Raw genomic sequence first — 20,496 nt, forward strand, 5'->3', positions numbered from 1 at the left:
CTGGTCCTTTAATGTCTTACTATTTATAGAGTAGCAAACACTCAATAAATTACATTGCCTAATTACTCAGCCCTGATGTCAACTGAAAAGAAAGTACAAATCGAAGAATTTTTTTTCTATAAGCATAGAGTTGAGGAAAAGGAAATGCTATTTTTTTTGCATATCCTATGCCTTAATTCCGTCTTTCTGGATCAAAACAGTGGATTTCTGTTATGAAATTTTGTGCCATACTTTCATTTGTTTCCATCTACATGTGTGTTAGCTGTGCTTCTCACCAAGGCAAATATGAATATACTCAGGAAAAAAATCTTTGTTTGCTATCAGCTTATTTTTTTGTGAATGTTTCAGAACTGCATTTGAAATCCTAATCAACCTCTAGTTTAGACCTATTTTGAAACTTCTTGAGATGCCACACTTTAAAACCTTAATTAAATTGATGAAAGGCTACAAAACAAAATAAGAGTCCCAAGAAGAATAGGGATCAATCCTATTCATGGACTTCTTTGTTGACAGTTGAATTTTAGAAGTGACCTTCTTGTCTTGTTAGATTACTATAACACTACATCTGAGAGATTAAATGTCTTTGTCCCCATGGTCCCTAGCTGGCTAGTGGCTTAATACTATAAAGTTACAAGCTAATATAGCATTTAGATGTTTTCAAATATTTGTATAAGTCATAAATCAGAATGAATTCAATCTCATATTATTTTGTGCATGCATGCATGCACATCCATGTGCACACACACACACACGCATTTTAAAAGTTAGCTTTAATATGACAGATCATTTCCAGAAGTGACCAGCTTCTGTAGCCAGTTAGCAAAATGACCATTTCTCTTCATTTTATAGAATACTAGAGAAACCACTCCTGATGTTCCATTCTTGGCAATCTGACCACATCATTTTCTTCTTTTCTAATTTTAACTCATAGAAATCCCATGGGATGAGAAGCCCATTTTGAGAAATGTGTCACAGCAGCTTTTGAAATACAGGAAGCTAAGCAATTAGTATCAGGCTTTTCCCTTGGGGAGAAAAAGATAAGAAAAGTTAATATACACTACAGAGGTAACTTAAGGAGGTTCTAAGCTAACAGTACATCATATAAATGATAATTTTTGACAAAGCAACATAGTCCTCTGTGGGAAAGCTTTATGTAATCTTTAAGTCACTAATAGTATATGGCACTGGTTTCCATTCAGATTTAGAGCTGAAACAAATCATTAGAACATTTTTTCTATTTTTATGTCAAGTGTGTTCCAAAAGCTTTTGCATTTTTAAAGTATCTTTGGAAATTTACAAGAATGAAGAGTTTACCAGCTGTAGTACATGTAATGAAAAAGAATAACACCCAAGAGATGTAATCTCAAGGTGTTTTCATGGACTTCATATAAATGGTCTTTCAGAAGCTCATTGGTTTCAATTTTTTTTTTGATGTATACATAGTTGGTTTCAAAGAAGGTTTGAAATCAAATTCAATAAGCATATAACTACCTACCATCCATCAAGCAGTACACTAGGCAAAAATGTACAGGTCATACCCATGGAATCCTTACATATATCCTGTGAGGAATTAGGATCCCAGTGTTTCAGACAAGGGAAAAAGTCTCACAAAAACCACGACGCATGCATGGGTATGTGATTAATCAGTGACATTGTAGAGATTATAAAGTTATCTGATCCTCAAATCTATTACACTTTCCCATAGAATTTATTTATAAGAAGAAATCTTGACAACACTACCCTACAAGCATTTTTGATTGTTGGAAGATCAGCAATTGATTCACTGGAGGGAGGTTCTGTTGCAGACTCAATAAAGGGAGATGGTGTGGTTGATGCCTGGGGCTTTGGAATCAGGCCACTATGGGATGGAACCCTGGCTCCTTGGCTGTAGAGAAATGTCACAGCTTTGAGTAAAATTTTATTTTCTTTTTAAGGTCCAAGCTTCAGTTTCTTCATTTATCAAGCAATGGTAATAAAACATGATTCATAGATTTTGACAAAAATCAAAGTCCATAGCAAAGGTAAACATTTAACTGGAGTACTCAGAAAATACTCCAGAGTCTTGGTACAGTAGTTGTAATAGTGGTGAGAAGGGAAGATAATATACAGTGGTGAATGAAAAATGCTCGGTGTGTTCTGGGATATGTACATACTTTGTTTTGAGTGAAATGGTATTGATTTCACTAGAGATTTTTAGTGATAAATAGCAGTTTATACTGTCTATAATTTTACATGATGCTTTCTAACATATTTTAAAATATGGAACCAGATTAGAACATTTTTAGATTATGTCTCATTTTGATTAGTGTTGCTAAAAGATAGTGGCCTGAATGAGTTCTAGATAGTTGAGGAATCCCTACCTTTTAAAAAAAAAAAACCTACACAAAAATAATTATAGATAGTCTTTCAGTCACTAAAAAAATTATATAATTAATTTATGCAAGAGAAGGGCTTGACCTTTAAAAAAATTTATTTTACATGGTCTCTCAATAATTGGTAATATATAGGATCAGTCTTCAGTTACATATGTATGTCCACATATATATACATTTAAAGATTGATTATATTAAAATAAATGAAAGGCTTTCACAACCTAGGCATTATTGAAGAGTTTCTTTTTTTTTTCTTGTAGCTGTTTCAAATACTTCTCCATACTTCTTGATGGAGAAACATTGAAGTATTTAAAGTGATAACCTTGAATATTTGTCTACAAACAATAAGGTAGACAAAGTAGAAAGAACCTTGTGCAAAAATATGAATGTTAAGTTTGCTTACCTAATCTGAGAATGAAATAGATAAATGTCGGAATACTATCATTCTAGGAAAAGCTGAATTTATGTTGTTGGGAACTGACTTCTGAAATGATATTTATATCAATAGAAATAAATGGACTCAAAAGAAAATTTTTCATTTGTAAACACAAATGTGTCATGTGTGTGATATTCATGTGTTCTAATCATCACCCTTTTAATTAATCATCATCCTTTTGACTAAGTAGTGATTTTTAATGTTTTAACCTTTAGAGTACGTGATCTATTGTAACAAGAACAATCTCAGTTCAAATCGTGGTCTCATTTTTGTTTCTTTTCTCAGATGATGAAGCATGCATGGAATAATTACGAGCGCTATGCCTGGGGACTGAATGAACTGAAACCCATCTCAAAAGAAGGCCATTCAAGCAGTTTGTTTGGTGAGTGGAATGTGTTTTGATTTCTTAGTGACAGTATCTCCTCTCCAATCGCTGAACTTATGGGTGGTGGAGAAGTTTGGGTAATACAGTGATTCTCCAGTCTTTCCATGTTGCTAGGAAACTTGGCATACCTGGTGAAGTTACCTTCAAGGACTGTGCATAGTGTGTCTTTTAGATGGAGCTGAGGCTGTGCATCAGAGTAGTCTGCATACCTTTAAAATGTACTGATGTATGGGCTGCACTTCCAAAGAGTCTCCTGTGATGACTGTGGGGACAGCATCAGGATTTGTAGCTCCAGAAGTAGTTCCCCATAGAGGAGCATATTGTCAGTTGCATTAACTGTTTCCTGCTGGTGAAAAACTGTGTCCTTTTTTTTGGACGGTTCTGAGGTTTGAGCTCAGGGCCTGCACTTGCTAGGCTAGCACTCTACCACTTGAACCATGCCCCAACCCTTTTGCTTTAGTTCCTTTTTCAGATAGGATATTGGCATTTGCTAGGGCTGGCCTCAGACCATGATCCTCCTACTTCTGCCTCCTAAGTTGCTGAGATTACAGCTCTGAGCTACCAGGCCTGGCCAAAAGCTGTGTCTTTACAGATAAGCTGGCCAAGGCAACCAGCCATGGTGATCATCCCTGCATCTCAACTTTGGCTGTAGGTTTCTACATTTCATACTGTGGAAGAGAAAGTGATGATGGATTAGACCAGTAATTTGAGCTTCCATCTGTCATTTTGCATGCTGTATTGCATTTGGTCCTCATGTAACCCTCTGTGATTGGTACTGTGGATATTAATTAATGTTCCTATTGTGGAAGTAAGGAAACTAACAGAAAGTTTTAATAGATTCCTTGGGGTGGGGGTCTATATTGTGCCCTTCCTATTTTGTTTGATTTCTTTCTAGCCCCTGCCACCCCAAATTTTGAGTATAAGTAATAGAATGCAGGGAATGGAATTTTATCCTGAGACTGCTGAATTCACCAGAGAAAACATGACATTCCATACTTGAACTGAACATGTTAAGTAGTACCAATTTATATAACAACTTCAGCTGACATTTATTGAGGCTTTCCTGTGTGCCAAGTGACATTTGTGCCACAGATCGTTTAAACTCATTCTCACATGCATGTTAATTGGTGAGGAAAATGAGGCTCAGAGAATAGCTTTCTGAATATAGCTGCCTAAACTGCTGAGCCGGGACTTGAACTCTGATCTGGCTAACATAAGAGTCTATGACCCTAACTGTGACACTCTGCTTTCCCACATGTTTGAAATCTTTCATGTGTTTACTTCTGGCACAGGTGTTAGTGAAAATAACTTTTCATGGAGTTCATGGTCTAGCACAGAATACATATGTGTAATATAGTGAATTTTCAAAGCACGAGATGGTGCAGTGGACATTCATGTGAAGTTCTGAGTGATTGGTAGGAAGTCAAGTGGGCACAAGGGCATGGCAGGGGGTTACAAGAACAGGTAGGGATTGCTGGTAAGAGTGTAAGAAAGGAGATGACTTGGTCTATCACAGTGATACGATTTAGTGAGCTTAAACCTGGAGCACAGCAGCAGAAGTGATTTCAGATATTTTGAAGTAGGACACAGTGACTAGCATGGGTGAGGAGAGATACAAGTGGAAGAGAGAAACTCTAAAGCCTCATGCTAAACCAGAGGCCTTTATTTTTCCAGTGTTTATTATAATGTTAAAAAGTCTAACTCCATTCTTACTTTTTTATTGGCTTTTTCAGTAAAAACCTTTTTGATAATCTAGGTAAGAACTCATTCTTCAAAAAAAAGGGTTTGGGCCGGGCACCAGTGGCTCACACCTGTAATCCTAGCTACTCAGAAGGCAGAGATCAGGAGGGTCTTGTTTGAAATCAGTCCCAGCAAATAGTTCTGTAAGACCCTATCTCAAAAAAAAAAAAAATCACAAAATAGGGCTGGTACAGTGGCTAAAGACCCTGAGTTCAAGCCCCAGTGCTGCAAAAAAAAAAAAAAAAAGTCTTTGGGTATTAGTATGAGGGAATGAAGTATGAAGTATTTATAATCAAATGGTATTTATCTTACTCCGTCTTCAAATTAGAACAGGATACATAGGATTGATTTTCTTGTTATAGTAATACCAATATTCTGGGACTTGTTACAACGAACATAAGGTTTTCATTTTTACAGATGAAAAAAACTTTTAAATGACTTTTTTAGTCCACTGCTCAGCCAAGTTCCTTATCTGTAAATAGTATGTAGTCCTACGTGTTCTTTCAGCTAACCAGGCAAAAGATAGGAAAATTACCACCTGGTTCTTTAGGAATGGTTCTCAGTTAGAGATAGATGATTTTGAGTTTCAACCTTAAAAACAGACTTGCTTTTTCAGAAGTCTTAGTCCTTATGAATGTGAGCTTTTCTGATTACTAGCTTCTAGAGAGCCTTTCAAGACACTTCCTTCTCATGATTGTTTCTTCCCTGTTAGATTGAAACTTAGATCTGTTTCCTAGGGAGAGGAAAATTAGTTACTTCTTAACTTAAAACTGTGTTAATGAAGATAAAGAATCATCTCAAGTTTTTACTATCTCCCCGTTCTACTTTAAATAAGTAACTAGAATTACTGTTTCAGGATTTCAGAAATAAAAATGATTTAAGTAGAAATTCCCCTTACAGAGAGAGGTATTTTGTGTTTGGCCAGTCATACTCACTATAAATTTAAATACAAGAAATATAAACATTTATTTAAAGTTCTTACTTACTGAAAAGTTAAATGTCAATGAAAATATGAAGCTGGTGTCATATTTCAGAATGTTGCTGTAAATTATCCCTTTAGGATTCTCCTAAGTCCATAGTTCTGTTTTAGAGAACATTGACTTATAGTGAAGTATGTCATAAAATGAAAGTGTCCTTGGGTTCTTTGTCCTTATCATTAGATAAGATTTAGAATTACTTTATATATTCAGTACTTGAAGGGAGTGTGCCAATGAAGTAACTTCCATTTACGTTTACAGATTTGATTTTGAATTGCACACAACAGTAATTGTCTAAGTATAGCACCCAGTCTTTCAACAACCATTCAGTTACCTGTGGTCAACTGCAATCTGAAAGTGTTAAATGGAAAATTCCAAAATACATAATTCATGCATTTAAAGTTGTACGTCCTTCTTAGACTGTCATGGAATCTTAAGCACTCTTGTACTATCCCTCCCTGGATGTGAGTCTTCACAGAATCCACACTGTATACATTACCCGGTAGTTAGTAACTAAGTAGCCAACTTGGTTCACCTGTCCTGGTATTGTAGTTATGGGTTGTGTTAACTAACCCATATCTTGGTTAATAATGTCAGCAAAGTGCAAGAGTAATGATGCTGGAAGTTCAAATATTACAAGGAGAAGCCATAAAGCTACTTTCTTTAAAAGTGAAAATGTGAACTGCTCAACTTAATAAGGAAAGGGAGGGAAAAAAAATCACATGCTGAGGTTGCTAAGGTTTACAGTAAGAATGAGTCTTCTACCCATGAAATAGTGAAGAAGGAAAAAGGAATTCGTGCTAGTTTTGGTGTTGCACTTCAAACTGCAAAAGTTACAGTGACAGTGTGCAAATGCTTAGCTAAGATGGAAAGCCATTAAGTTTGTGTGTTCAGTAAAAACATAGTATAAATGGAGTTCAGTATGATCTGCTGTTAGACATCCACTGGGGTTCTCAGAACGCATTGCTTATAGATAAGGAGCAACGACTACAACAGTTTCTTAGAGCTGTCACTAAGCACTTTAGATCTAGCAGTTATATTTAGACAGTTTTGTGCAGGTACACTTCAGTGTAATTACATTAAAATTAATATGTGTGTTGCTTCTTCATTTTAGACTTATTTTCTTGCTAGAGAACAGAATAACAAATGAAATTTCTAAGTGGTTTACTTTTTACAACTCAGAAGAAACATTAAAGATTAGTATATCATCCTCTAGTCTGTGATAATCTTAGTTTTGTTTGTATACATTTTTGTATTTACTTTCACTGAAAGAATTTAAGAGTGTTCAGTACTTATTAGTAAATTGAGAATTACCCTCTCTCTTGCTTCAGCATGGTCAATTTACATGTATGTATGTGTCAAACGTATATTGTTGGATAAATTTTTTCAGGTAACATCAAAGGAGCAACTATAGTAGATGCCCTGGATACGCTTTTTATTATGGGAATGAAAGATGAATTTCAACAAGCAAAGTCGTGGGTTGAAGAAAATTTAGATTTTAATGTGGTAAGTTAATAAAAGTTGATAATTCAGTCCTTAAATCTTAGTTAACTGGATACATTCTGTTTTAGAACAGATTACTGTAATGTATTTTAGTAGAAACATATTATATGTGTGTATATATATATATTTTTTTTTTTTTGGTGGTACTGGGGTTTGAACTCAGGGTCTCACACATGCTAGGCAAGCACTCTACCACTTGAGTCACTCCACCAGCCCTTTTTTGTGTTAGGTACTTTTGAGATAGGGTCTTACAAACTGTTTGTGTGGGCTGGCTTCAAACCACGATCCTCTGATCTCCCCCTCCCCAGTAGCTAGGATTATAGGCATGAGGCACCAGTATCCAGCTTTATTTTATTATTTTGAGACAGAATCTCACTGTGAAGCCCAGGCTGGCCTTGAACTTGTCATTCTCCTGCTTCATCCTCCTGAGTGCTAGGATTAGAAACTTGTGCCACCACACAGAGCAAGAAATAAGTATTTATCAAAGCCTACATGTGTCAAGTACTCTTGTTCAACAACAACCCTATGAGATGGGTGTTATTTTTCACTTGTTTACGGATGAGAAATTGAAGCCTCAGAGGCTTATTGTAGACCAGGGTGAGCTGTGTGTTGGAGCTATGATTCTAACAGGTCTTTGTGGCTCAAGGCTTATATTTTGCACTGTGCGTGGTCCCAATAAATAAAGCTTCAAACCTCATGGGTCATATACCCCTTCCAGTAAAAAATTAGATGTACAGAGATATGTGTACATATGTGACCTATTTTGAATGTTTTGTACACGTGTAGTCATTCTTAGCAAATACCTGAAGCTCCAGCCCTCTGAGAGCAAGTGCATCATTAAGGACAGTGAGTGCTCTAGAACCTGCAGTTCTGGGTGAGGGGGACTGTGCCTTCTCAGACCTGACTCCACAGTCGTCGTCTTACCTCATCGTGCTGTTGGCAAAGAACTTATTTTAAGAAAGAAAGCATGTTGCTCTTTTTCAGTTTTTAGTTATTACTTACAGCTGCATTATTGGTTTATTTTTAATCTGAGGTTACTTTGCAGAAATTCTTGTAAGCCAATTATCTTATCTAGTAAGCATTCAATAATATCTATAAATCCCCATAGCATACTCACTCTGCATTGTGACATACTTGTTCCCTCACAGACCAGGAGAGAACACAAGACTCGGTCAGAGTATTAAAGATTAGGAAAGCTCTTGTTTTCTCCCATTGTGTTGGATTAAAAACATATAAATTTAAAGTTTTGATAGTTTGTTCCTAGACCTCTAATTGATTGCTGTGTATATCACATTTAGGAGGCCTTATGAATAGGCAGGTGAGTCTATGTTTAATTTGCCTGATAATTGAATCTAGAACATAAAGGAAATAATATTCCAATACAAAGGGATCTTGGAGATCAACGTAAGTACTCTTGTTTTAAACATGAGAAAATAGGTGCAAGGAGCTAGTGATTTGCTCAAGTTTATAGAGCTATAGGATTGGAATGACCTGTAATAATTTTGATATTACTGATAGAAATAAATTTGCAAAATTAAAGCAATGATTAAAAAAATGTTCTTTTAGCAGATTTATTCTTTATATAATTATTGTGTCTGTGTATGTGTGTGGATGTTCTAGGGATCAAACGTATGGCTTTGTCATGCTAGGCAAGGGCTCTGAGCTGCATCCCCCCTTCCTAACAATGTTTTATCCTCTCTTGTTATTATAAATACATTAAAATGTAAATAAATTCAGCTACCTATCTTTGAAAACCTGCAGTCCCCTCCCTCTCTGTTCAGGTAAGAGTGGGGGAGCCAGGTATCATTGAAGTCCACTCCTGTAATCCCAGCTACTTCACTTGGGAGGCCAGAGTTAGGAGAATTGTGAGTTCTGGCCCAGATGCAACAAAGTTGGGGAGACCTGATCTCAAAAACAATACAAATGAAAGGGCTAGGGATGTAGTTTAGGTGGTAAAGTGCTTGCCTAGCAAACGTGAGGCCCTGGGTTGAATTTCCTATACTACAGAAGAACAAAAACAACAACAACAAAAAGTGAAGAAATAATAACTAGATTCTTTTAAAATCTAATGAGGGGACCGTGAAAGACAGGAAAGTAGAGTTTAGTAACACTAGACTAATTCTTAGGTTGGTTGGGCTAACAATTATAACATTCTTGTCCTAAACCTCTGTACTGCAGCAATTCTTTGCTTTTATGACCAATGCTATTCTGAGCAGTTCTAATCTAATAGGGGCTATCAGTCTATATAGAAGACACAAAAGCAAGACACTGACCTCCTATGTGATAAATAAATTCAGCTTTAAAGTTTTCTTTGTTTATCTGAAATTTTATTTTTGTTTTTAATAAGATTTTATCCAGTTAGTTGAGAGGTTTGATGTATACACATTTTAGAACTGCTAGTGATAATCTTTGGTTATACCTTTCAAAATGTATTTCTAAAAATTATAGCTTAATGTGAGATGTCTAAAAGTGTATTTATTACAGCCCTTTTTTATCATGTATTTCTTTTAAAAATATGTAATCAATAATGTCCAAATGATAGTGCTTTGAATATTAAAAATAGTAACATATAATCAGGAAAGGTATATTAACTTACTCTTCTAATCCATTGCATTATAAAGTTCTTCACCTTACTGTGTTCTAGTCAGTTTTCATATATCACATGAGAGAATGTCTTATACTCATCACCCTTTCTACCCAGAAATTCAAGTGCTTGTTTTGTGAACTGCAGGACTTTTCTTCAAAAAAAAAAAATGGAGAAGATTTTTTTTTCCATTTATGTGAAAGAAGGGGAAATTTAAAAAGCCTTAGCAAAAGAGAAGAAAATTATTTCATGTTTGTGGATAATATGTGGTATCATTCCAGCTTAGATATGTAATTGTTTGTATCTAAACTAACATTTTTTCCTGAGAAAGTATTTTAATTGACAGTTCATGGATATTGTAAACAAAAAAAAAATCCATAAATAAGTCACTGTCTGTAAATTTGTGGCAAGGAAAGAATAAATATGAACTGTAGCAAAAACGCTGTTATTGTGTATTTTATCCTATGGTATTCTTAAATACAAATAATCCCACAGTCAAGAATAAATTTGTTTTTTTATTTGTAAAATATTCAGTGTATATCACTTAGAAGTGTAAAGTAAATGCTTTTCATTGGTTCATACTGTCATTAACTAAAACTCACTTTCTTTTCATGAATGCATAGCAAGTTGATTGATTTTGCATACCTGGTAACACAAAGTTCAAATGGCTTTAACAACTGTCTTAAAATAAATCACTGAGATAACATGCTTTTGAAGTAGGAGGAACAAAGGTTTCATCAATGGAGTTTTATATTCAGATCAAACATCTGTAACAGCACATATATTGCAGAAAATGCTAAGAATAGACTGTGGATTAGTTTTCTAATTTTAATATAAAATAATTCTAGAGCATTATTCATTCATTCATGTACTAATTATTTACCAAGTACCTTCTAAGGACCAGTTACTCACCCTTATGGAGCTTTTGCACTAACAGGAAAAGTACTCAGAACATCTAACTAGAGCTGACTAGTTCTAAAAGGAGGAAACAATTTAATGAGTACCTAACACCACCTGTTATGCTAGATGATTTTTCTTTCATTGGTTATCCCATTCAATCTTTGTAATAGCTGTGAGTGATATTTTCTCTACTTTTATGGATGAAAATATGGTTAATCTGCCTGCAGTTAAGCAATTAAGAGCCATGGTTTGAAACAGGTCTACCGAACTCAGTGACTCCTGTTTTTTTTGTTTTGTTTTTGGAGCAGAAATGCAAAGAGTTGAGAAATATGTAGGCAGCCTGAGAATTTGAGTCTTGTGAGGTCAGACATGTAATCTTAATATCACGGTACTCATTAGAGTTTGTCATTTATTAGGTATTCAATAAATGCTTATGAAATGAAAGAGAAGTTAGCTGTCTTGTCCTACTTCCCTACTGAGTGGCAGATTCACCTGTAAGGCAAGCTGACATGCTGCAGAGGAAGCGGTCATATTTTTCATTAGATATAATCTAGATTGCAAGTATAGTTGTTCTACCTTTTTTTTAACCAAGCCTACTTCTAGGACAGATCTGTGGTGGCTCCCAGTGCAGGAAGATCATTAACATAAGGGGAGATTGAGGACTTTCTAGGCGGACATTTCTAAATTCAGTTGTAGCTGCCAGTAAGCTGCTTCTTCCTTACTGGCACCTTAAAAAAAAAATCTATACTAGATCATTACATGAGAAATACTGAAAACGATCTTCAATAACAAATCATACAGAATATGTAGAACTTTTCTCCAGATAATGATTTATTATATAAGCTCTCTGTAAATGCAGAAGCCATGTAATAAGCCATCCTTAACCTGCATCTTTCTACATGGAGGTAAAGTGATATGTCTTATTTGAAAAAGAGAAAGGATAGATGATTAGCGTTCTTCAGACTCTAACTAGCAGGTGAAGTTTGGCAAGTACCCAGATTGTCTTTTAATTGTAGTGAATACTGTATGTTTTGAATAAGAAAGGTACTGGTGGTAAAAGTGACTTTTCATTTTTTAATTTAAAGAACCAGACTGTTTGCTTATCTGCTTGGAATGACACCCTACTTTCCATTTCAAGGAAATAGGCTACACAAAGAAGGTCCCTGTCAGAGGATGTAAGGTTGACTTCAGGAAGCAACTGTGGATCTTTCCCACATACCTGAATGAGTGCTTGGCTTGGGTTTAGAGTTCTGTGCCAGAGCACGAAAGAACTGACTTTTGTCTTAGCATTATTCCTTAAAAAGGTGTTTCGGAGTGGCATTACATCCCAGAGGGTGCAGTAACTAACTTAATTATCCTGTTGCATGAAGTTATTCAGTATTTTCCATCTAATACTAAGGAGAACTGCCAAGAGTGATGACTTGGGTTTTGGCCATAGGGGAACTGTTCTCTCTGACCATGATTAATGATAGATTGGCTGCTACTTCAGAGCCTATCTGGACCTGCATGGCAAAACCCACCCAAGCATAGACACAGTGATTATTTGACTGTCTTTGTGGTAGAGAGAACTTGCACTTTGTTAACAATCCAAAGATTTATCATGTTCTTTAAATATGCAACTAAAGACTTCTAGAACACATGGTTACACTGGGCAGCAAGGGGAAATATTGCAATTTAATCTGTTAAAAGAAGTTTTGTACTTACTCTTAATCCTCCAAGTGTTAATACAACACACAACTAGAAGTACATAGATAAGGGTGTGTGTTAATCCTAAATATCAACAAGCCTTATAGGCATTTCCTATCTTTAATCAATGGCCTGAAAAGTCTTGTGTTGTTTCCAACATATTCCTCAGTAAGGTAAAGCATAGTTACCACATATGTCCATAGTGGAGCGTGGTTATTGAGCACAGCTCCCTCACTGGATTGTAGTCAAGCAGTTGTCATTAACCACAATCATTGCGTTGGTATGTAATGGGCCAGCTGAGAGTAAATCTTGCTTATTTCTCCTGTGTGGTAAGAGCCTGGGATTCCCAGCTTTGTAATTTGGAGAAATAGGTAGTAAAGCAGTAGTTTATGTTTTTAGAGATCAGAGAATTGCCCTTTTAAATAAAATATTATATTTGGGGTTCACCCTGAAAATCAGATGTTCAGAGTAGAATTTAAATATTGATGAATCTTTTCCAAGATTCTTTTCAATTTAATGAAATCAATCAGATTTGTTATGCTATGTAGAATCATCACACAACAATTAAGCACTCAGAAGGTGGAGGCTAGAGGATCGTGAGTTTGAAGCAAGCTTGCGTTGCATAGCAAGACCACTTTCTCTCAAAAAAAAAAAAAAAGCAACAGTTTTTTTCCTGCCAAAACAAACTATGCACCAAAAAGAAAAAAAAAAACCTCATTTATAGAATCAGATATAAAGATATCTCTTTGACTCCTCTGTATACATTTCCTCAACTCAAGATTAGGGCATATAAGTCAAGCTGCTATGCCAGACATGCTCTACCCCATGGCAGGGCCAAGGAGAAGATTGTCACTTGAAAGTTGGAACACTTAAATGGATGACAGACAATACTGGACCCACAGTATTGGGAGAAGGGCATTCTTCTCAGCCCTGAATAAGCTCTGGGAATGGAAGAGGGAGGTTGGAAGCAGGGTCCCTTTTCGAGTGTTCATGTGAAAAGACCCAAGCTTCAGACATCCAAAATAATCACACCACTCCCTCTCTACTTCCTTTGTTTCCCACTCTCACAAGTAGGATGTTCAAAAAAGATAACAATTAAATAAAATTTCAGAGCAAGCTTTATTCTAATGCTTGAAGGTCCAAAAAAAGAAATTGTCTCTACAACGGAAGCACATGTATCTGTAGTTGTCCAAGCAAAAGGAAACTGGTTGAATCTGCTCCAAAACCTAAATTTGTTATTTTTTGGGTGAAGCCCATTGATTTGCTTACTGACATCCTTTAGAATATGTCATCTTATGCATAATTTCAGTGAATAAGTTGCTTAGAAAGTGCAATTTAATTGAAGTTTCTCTAAGTTGTTTAAAATGCTGTTTTACCTGCGGAGAGGCGGTTGGTTTTCCAGGAGTCCATTTTGGAACAGATTTTGAAGTGGTTACTTTCCAGTTGCCCATTTAGGGTTAGAATCTTCATCTGTGAGCTCAGAATATATTGATTTGGACACAGTCTTTTCCAGCAGTGAGATGGAACATGATGTTAAGGCTTCAGGCAGGGGAATATACAAGATAATTTGTAAATTTAGACTTTTTCCATCTTAGCAGTCTTTATCAATTCATCTCATACTTTTACATCTATCTATCACAAATCAGAGGAGAGAAATACTAAGAGTCTATCAAACTTACGTGGAAAATATAAGTCTAAGGGACCCAAGTATTATGTACTAATAGAGGTTGGTAACCAGACCGTAATTTTTCCATGTCTTCTCACTTCTTATTTTTGGTATAAATTTAGTCATACTACCTATTTTATTAAATTTATAGATGAATCTACTTAAGTATGGTCTTTGACTCCATGGTCATTGCTGAAGAAAATCAAAATGAAGGAGTACTTTCCGTATTTTTTGTGGGTAGGTCTTTAGCCAGAAATGTCCAGTTTGCACTTGCTAACAAGTTGTAACATTAACTGACAAGTGCATGCAGTTTAAACAAGAGATAGGATTGAATCTACTTTTCAAACTGACACTCAACTTAAGATGTATAGTAGGAGCCACAGAACATAGGAGAGCATATTCCTGAAATGCAGTCTTACTAAAAGATTTAAGGTGGACATTAATTTTATTTTAAAGCAAATACAGATGAAGCAGACTGCACAATTTACATTGTTAGGATAAATTACATACGATTTTGGTGTTAAACACTGTTTCATCTACATACTGTCCTCTCTCTGCTCCATCCCCTCTTCTGTCATTAGGATAAGTGGAAAAACGTTTAGCACCCCTTAAAGACACGGTATGAATATTGATAGGAGGGATGCATTCTTTTAAATTTAATATGATTACTTTAACAGAAATTGAAATCAGAAGTTTATGAAAGTGGCCTAAGACTCTCATATTATAGAAATTCCCTTTTGAAAGTCCAAATATAATATAAAATATATCAACTCCCAAAGAAATTAATCAGGATACTATATTTAAAAAAAAAATTGACAGTGCTAGGAATTGAACTCAGGGCCTCAACTTCCACTACTTGAGCCCTGTCTCAGCCATTTTTTTTTGTTTGTTTTTTCAAATAGGATCTTTCACTTTTGCCCAGTCTGACCTTGATCCTTGATCCTCCTTCCTCTGCTTCCTGAGTAGGTGAGATTATATGCATGCACCACCATACCTGGTTCTTCAAGAGAATAATTTTAGGCCATTGAGAAATAAGACTCCCATGAGGATCATGGAAGATAAATGTTAAGATTCTAGAGTTTCTGATTTTTGCTCTAACCCTATGGAAGGTAGGCCGTGGTTTATTTAGGCTGAGCTGATGCACAGTGGTAATGGCAACAACTGTCTGTTGAGTGCCTTACTTTTTACAGGTTTTGTGCACAGTGCTTCACATTCATAGACTTCTCGTTATTTTAAGGAATGCATTGTCCCTTTTCAGAAATGATAAAATCAAGACTCAGAATGAATAACTGAGTTACTGCAATTTCACTCTCAAGAAGTCCCTAAACCAGCCTTCAATCCCAGATCTTTTTAACTCAGGGCCAGTGTCTGCTAGTCTGCTAGCTAGTTTGTTATCATGGGAGAATTTTTGCCTTCTTAGTCCTTTTTATCTAAGGATCCATAAAGAATGACCTAAAGCATCTAAATTTCAATCTTCTGGCCTAAAAGATAATAGGTAAACCTAGAATCTTAAAAGAGCTCAAGTTGAAGTTCCTAAATAATTTCTCTTTGTGAAAAAGGAGGGAGAAAGAATTATGTGTTGGGAATTCAAATGTAGTTCTGGTTTCCAAATGCAGGAGGATGGTACTGTTGAGTATTACTGATGGCGATGTTGTGACATTCAGAGCAAGTTTCAGAGACAAGGACATGGCAATCACTGGGGACCTGAATGGATTCACTAACAAACCAGATTTGCTTTCTAGACTGGCTTCCTAGCCTATTAGATCCATGAAATTCGAAGTCTTAGCAACTGACCTTCAGCATAGCACTTTGCAAGGTTATCTTTCAGTATCTTACAGACAGCACAAGATAAATGGAATTTAGGTTCTAGAATACACAACATAACAGGATCAATAGCTGGTTGAATAACTGCATCCAATAGGTGACTGACGTCTAGCTGAAGATATATTTCTGTTGGCATTTGTTATGGCTCAGTCTTCTACCTTTCAATAATTTTTTAATCAGATGTCTATAGAAAGGTCCTGATTATCCAAAATTTTCATAGATGCAAGAAAGAATGCATATGTAATGAACCCCTAGGCAGAATAAGAACCTAAAATCATCTTAATAGGCTACAGTATGCAGAAATGTGGGCACCTGTTCTCAGATGTAAAAACTAAAAAGTTTAAGTACAAATTGAGAGGAATATGAGAGTATGAATTCATTAGATTTCATTATTAGCCATATTAACTATATTTCTTGGGTGAATCAAATCAAATTAATGGACTCTCTTCCCTTTTCCTTATCGATAATTTTGTAGACTACTAAAGCTTTTACCAAATTTATATAATCTTTGTTCAGAGTGATACACTTGCAAGATAAATTTCACCTATATAGCATACTTTTAATCAAAGTATATTAGGTACATGCTTATAAATTATGAAGTCCAATTAAACAAAAATCACCAAATGGTGTTATTTTATGATATATTTACCTAATTTTGACCTAGTAATTCTCTCTTCTAACTTATTTTCATAATCTTTATTTTGCAGGGAATGTTTTACATTTTTTAACTTACAAATTATTTAGCTTTGATTATTAGATTCTAATACCTTTTTAGAGAAATCATGTTGGAATAAAACAATTTGTATCTTCTTTTTTCTGGAAATACTTTTTCCCACTGAAATGTAGACTCAGTGAGTTTGAAGACCTTCTCAGTTGTCATAGGCCAATCAGGCTCTACCTGGTGCTTAACGTGTGAAGCATTGTAGAAGTCAGAATAGCCAAGTTCTAAATAAAAAATCAGAGTACTTCGAGTTCAAATCCTGATTCTATCTGATTCTTCAGTTGTCTGACCTTTGAAAAGTCACATTAACCACTATACGTCTGTTTCTCCATCTGTAAAATGGACATAAGAGTAGTAACTAATTCATGAGAACAGTGTGATGAGTTAAAAACATGATCATGTAGAGATTAGAATAGTACTTGGTACACTATAAATAGTAATAAAAGCGGGCTATTATTCATGTAAGAACTGTTTTAATAAGATACAGCCTACATTACTGAAATGACAAAATGTCATTTCAGAGTGACCATTCCAAGCCACAGGTAGAAAGTTGTAAACCAGTGTTAGAACTCAAGACCCCTAACTTCAGCTCCTATTTGCATTCTGTCTGTGCTTCGTTAACATGATATGAAAAGATTGCTACACTAATGCTAAACTGCCAGCACTGTAGAGTCTGGAAGAAAAGCAGTCATGAAGAAAACAAAGAACACAGAAGAGAAAAAAAATGCCCTGGTCCTATTGCATTTGCTCAGAAAATACCAAGTATTATGTCTGCTGTTGAATACAGGGATTGAAGAGCTTTATTTTATAAATATTTTTGTAATTTTTATTTTAAGAATAGAAAATATTTTTATCTACTTCAGTATATTTTAACACTATGTTTAGGAAGGACTTTTCCCCCTTCTGTATAAATCTCTCTGGGCAAGCATGTAAGATTTCAACAGGCTTTAAATATTTAGTGCAGCTTATCACAATGGTAGTTTTCTGAATTGTGTGCTATCATTATATTTGAACCTCCTTCAATTTTGTTTCCACAGAATGCTGAGATTTCTGTTTTTGAAGTAAATATACGCTTTGTTGGTGGACTGCTGTCAGCCTACTATCTGTCTGGAGAAGAGGTAAAATGAAAAGTGGTATACAAATGTGAATTACGTTTTTTGTAAAATATGCCTTTTGTGCTTTATATTTGGGAGGAACCCATTAAGTGTTCATGTTTTGATGGATCTGTAGGTTACATTGAGTTTCTCAAGATATGTACTAATTAAATGAGCAAGCTGGGAAAGGTTGGCAGAACGTATTGTTAGGGAGTGTTAAGTAATGCCTTTAAAAAGCCTAGCTCCTTTATCATATGTAGGGTGTGATTGCAACTACAAATAATATATGCCTGTGGACAAACTAAAGAGGTTTAGTGTAGTGTCAGGCTTATGCATGAATTTTCTTCTTTAAAAATTATTTTAATGTTGCTATAATGTTAGCTTAATAAAAACCTTTTTGGAAGGAAGAAAGCATGGCAAGCATGATATACAAATTACAGTACTTATGAAATTGGGGTGGGGTATGAGTTTCAGCTTCCCAGTACATAGTTCTACAGGCCAGTGTCTCTACATGTAATGCTTTGTTTTCTTCCTGAGTTGAGGCTTAATTAATTATCTGCTGCTTAGAGCAAAGCAGGAATTTTTAATTTAGTCTCCTTTTATGGGTAAGTTAAGAAAGGATTTTTGGATCCTGCTCATAAAGGACACTGATGCTATTTTCTTGAAAGGGTTTGGACAACTTTATGAATTGCATTAAATGTCCACTAAGAGCTGTTGGAATGAACTTCACCTTTAATATTGACAGTGCTAAAAGCTGACTTCAAGGAAGGACAGTCACGTATTTCAATTGCATGTCAGTCAGATTTGTGTTAGCCTCAGCATTCTGGCGGGGGAAGAGTAGATCTTGGCTGGTGTAGTATTTCATGTAATTCTGTGCTTCAAACAGATTTAAGCAGAGTAATAAATGTTCAATGAGAAAAACTGTTTGACTTTATTCCTGTCTCCAGATACTTCTTTAATTGTAACAAAATAGCCCTCATAATCTTATGTTTTCTCTCCATACATTTTAGTCTACCATATATGTTCTCAAAGTGCACAGCTAGCTTCTGTAATCTCTTACATTATCTTTTCTTAAGTGTTAAATTCCATTCTTCATTATGAACTCCATCACATGCTCAACCAGGGTAATAAGACCCTCTGTCTGGTATGTTATGTGTCTTTCTTCCCATCCCCAGTTTTTGCAGTCCCAAATAAGTGAATTTGTCCAGTTCAGTTTAGCATTCCTAAGCAATTAAGCCAAAGAATCTATATTTTTTAAAAGCCATGATTAAAATTAATGTTACTCTAATTAACAAGTTTCTGCTTTTAGAGTATTTGTTTCTGAGCATCCAATGCCTGGATGCTCTCATTGTGTTAAAATAACTTGCTTAAGACCTTATAAGAGTATTTTTCATTCTGTATATAACTAGCTTTAATAAATAAAGGATAGTGAAGAGTATTTCCATTGCAAACAACTCCTTTTACTATATTTGCTATGTCCATTTCACTCTGTAAGTGTTGTTTTATTATAGATTTATTATATTTTAATTTTATGAGAAAAAATTAATTCAGATATCTTCTTTCTTTTATGCTTTCCTTGTGTCTGTACAATACATTTGAATTTTCAGTTCATAAGGATTCATCTCCTTAGCATACTTTTTCTTGACAGTTCCCTAAATGTTAGAGATTTGGGTTGTTTCCAGCATTCTTGTATTTTGAATAATGTAGTTACAATCAGTCATATTATATTATATTATATATAATTTATATGTAATTATATAATACATAATTAATGTAATATATTAAATCAAATATAATATATTTATTCTCAAAGTGGTATTGCCAGATGAGAAGTGATTAATATTAGATTGGTTTTGAAACTCCTGTCTCTTGCTCCTAATCATCTCAACACTGACAGTTGCCTTTCATGTCTCCATTGCATTCAAGAGAATTGGCTATTAGGAATGTGATAAGGAAACAATATTTTACCCCAGGTCTGTGCTATTTATCACAATGAAAACATGACCAGTTATTTAATAGGAAGAAAAACAACATGGCCAAATTATTAACTTACTTTCAGATACCTAATAAAATTTTGCACCACACACGTTTATGTAGATCTAAGAATTTACTAAGGTAGTTTAGAGAAATTTGTCTTCCTAACTTAACTCACAGAGGAGTTGCTAAACTGCCATAATTTAGTATTCTTATTTCATCATCAAGGCTCAGGAGTATTTTTAAAACATCTTATAAATCACCATCAGAAGTATGTAGCCCCACAGTGATATAATCTCAAAATTCTAAAATTTGTATTGCAGAAGCAAGGGAGGCAGCACCACTGATTTATGTTACATGCTGCAGGAAAGTTGCAGTGAGAAATGATGAACAATAATCAAGAATGCCAGGGGAACTCTAACCTACCGAAAAAATAGTAGAAAGATGAAATACCTATAGTAAACTTTGGTTACAGACACATATTCAAAAATGTAAAATGTCTTAGCGAGTTAAAATATTTTGTAGTACCATAAAAATCAAGTCTCAACATTTTCAAAGTCTGTATAAGAAATTCAAATAACCACAAGAATTACAAACAGATAGAATGGAGATAAGACAAATACTAAATAGGAAT

General features: G+C 35.0%; 1 protein-coding gene across 1 annotated transcript in view; it reads left to right on the plus strand.

Moving 5' to 3' along the window:
- Positions 1 to 20,496, plus strand: part of Man1a1 (mannosidase alpha class 1A member 1) — a 163,699-nt gene that overhangs the window by 36,159 nt on the left and 107,044 nt on the right. The window contains exons 3-5 of the mRNA XM_074075530.1: positions 3,094 to 3,190; positions 7,301 to 7,416; positions 17,832 to 17,912. Of these exons, the coding sequence (XP_073931631.1) occupies positions 3,094 to 3,190; positions 7,301 to 7,416; positions 17,832 to 17,912 (294 nt within the window). The remainder of the gene's footprint in view (positions 1 to 3,093; positions 3,191 to 7,300; positions 7,417 to 17,831; positions 17,913 to 20,496) is intronic.

The sequence above is a fragment of the Castor canadensis genome, chromosome 1, assembly GCF_047511655.1.
Source record: "Castor canadensis chromosome 1, mCasCan1.hap1v2, whole genome shotgun sequence".
Taxonomy (NCBI): domain Eukaryota; kingdom Metazoa; phylum Chordata; class Mammalia; order Rodentia; family Castoridae; genus Castor; species Castor canadensis.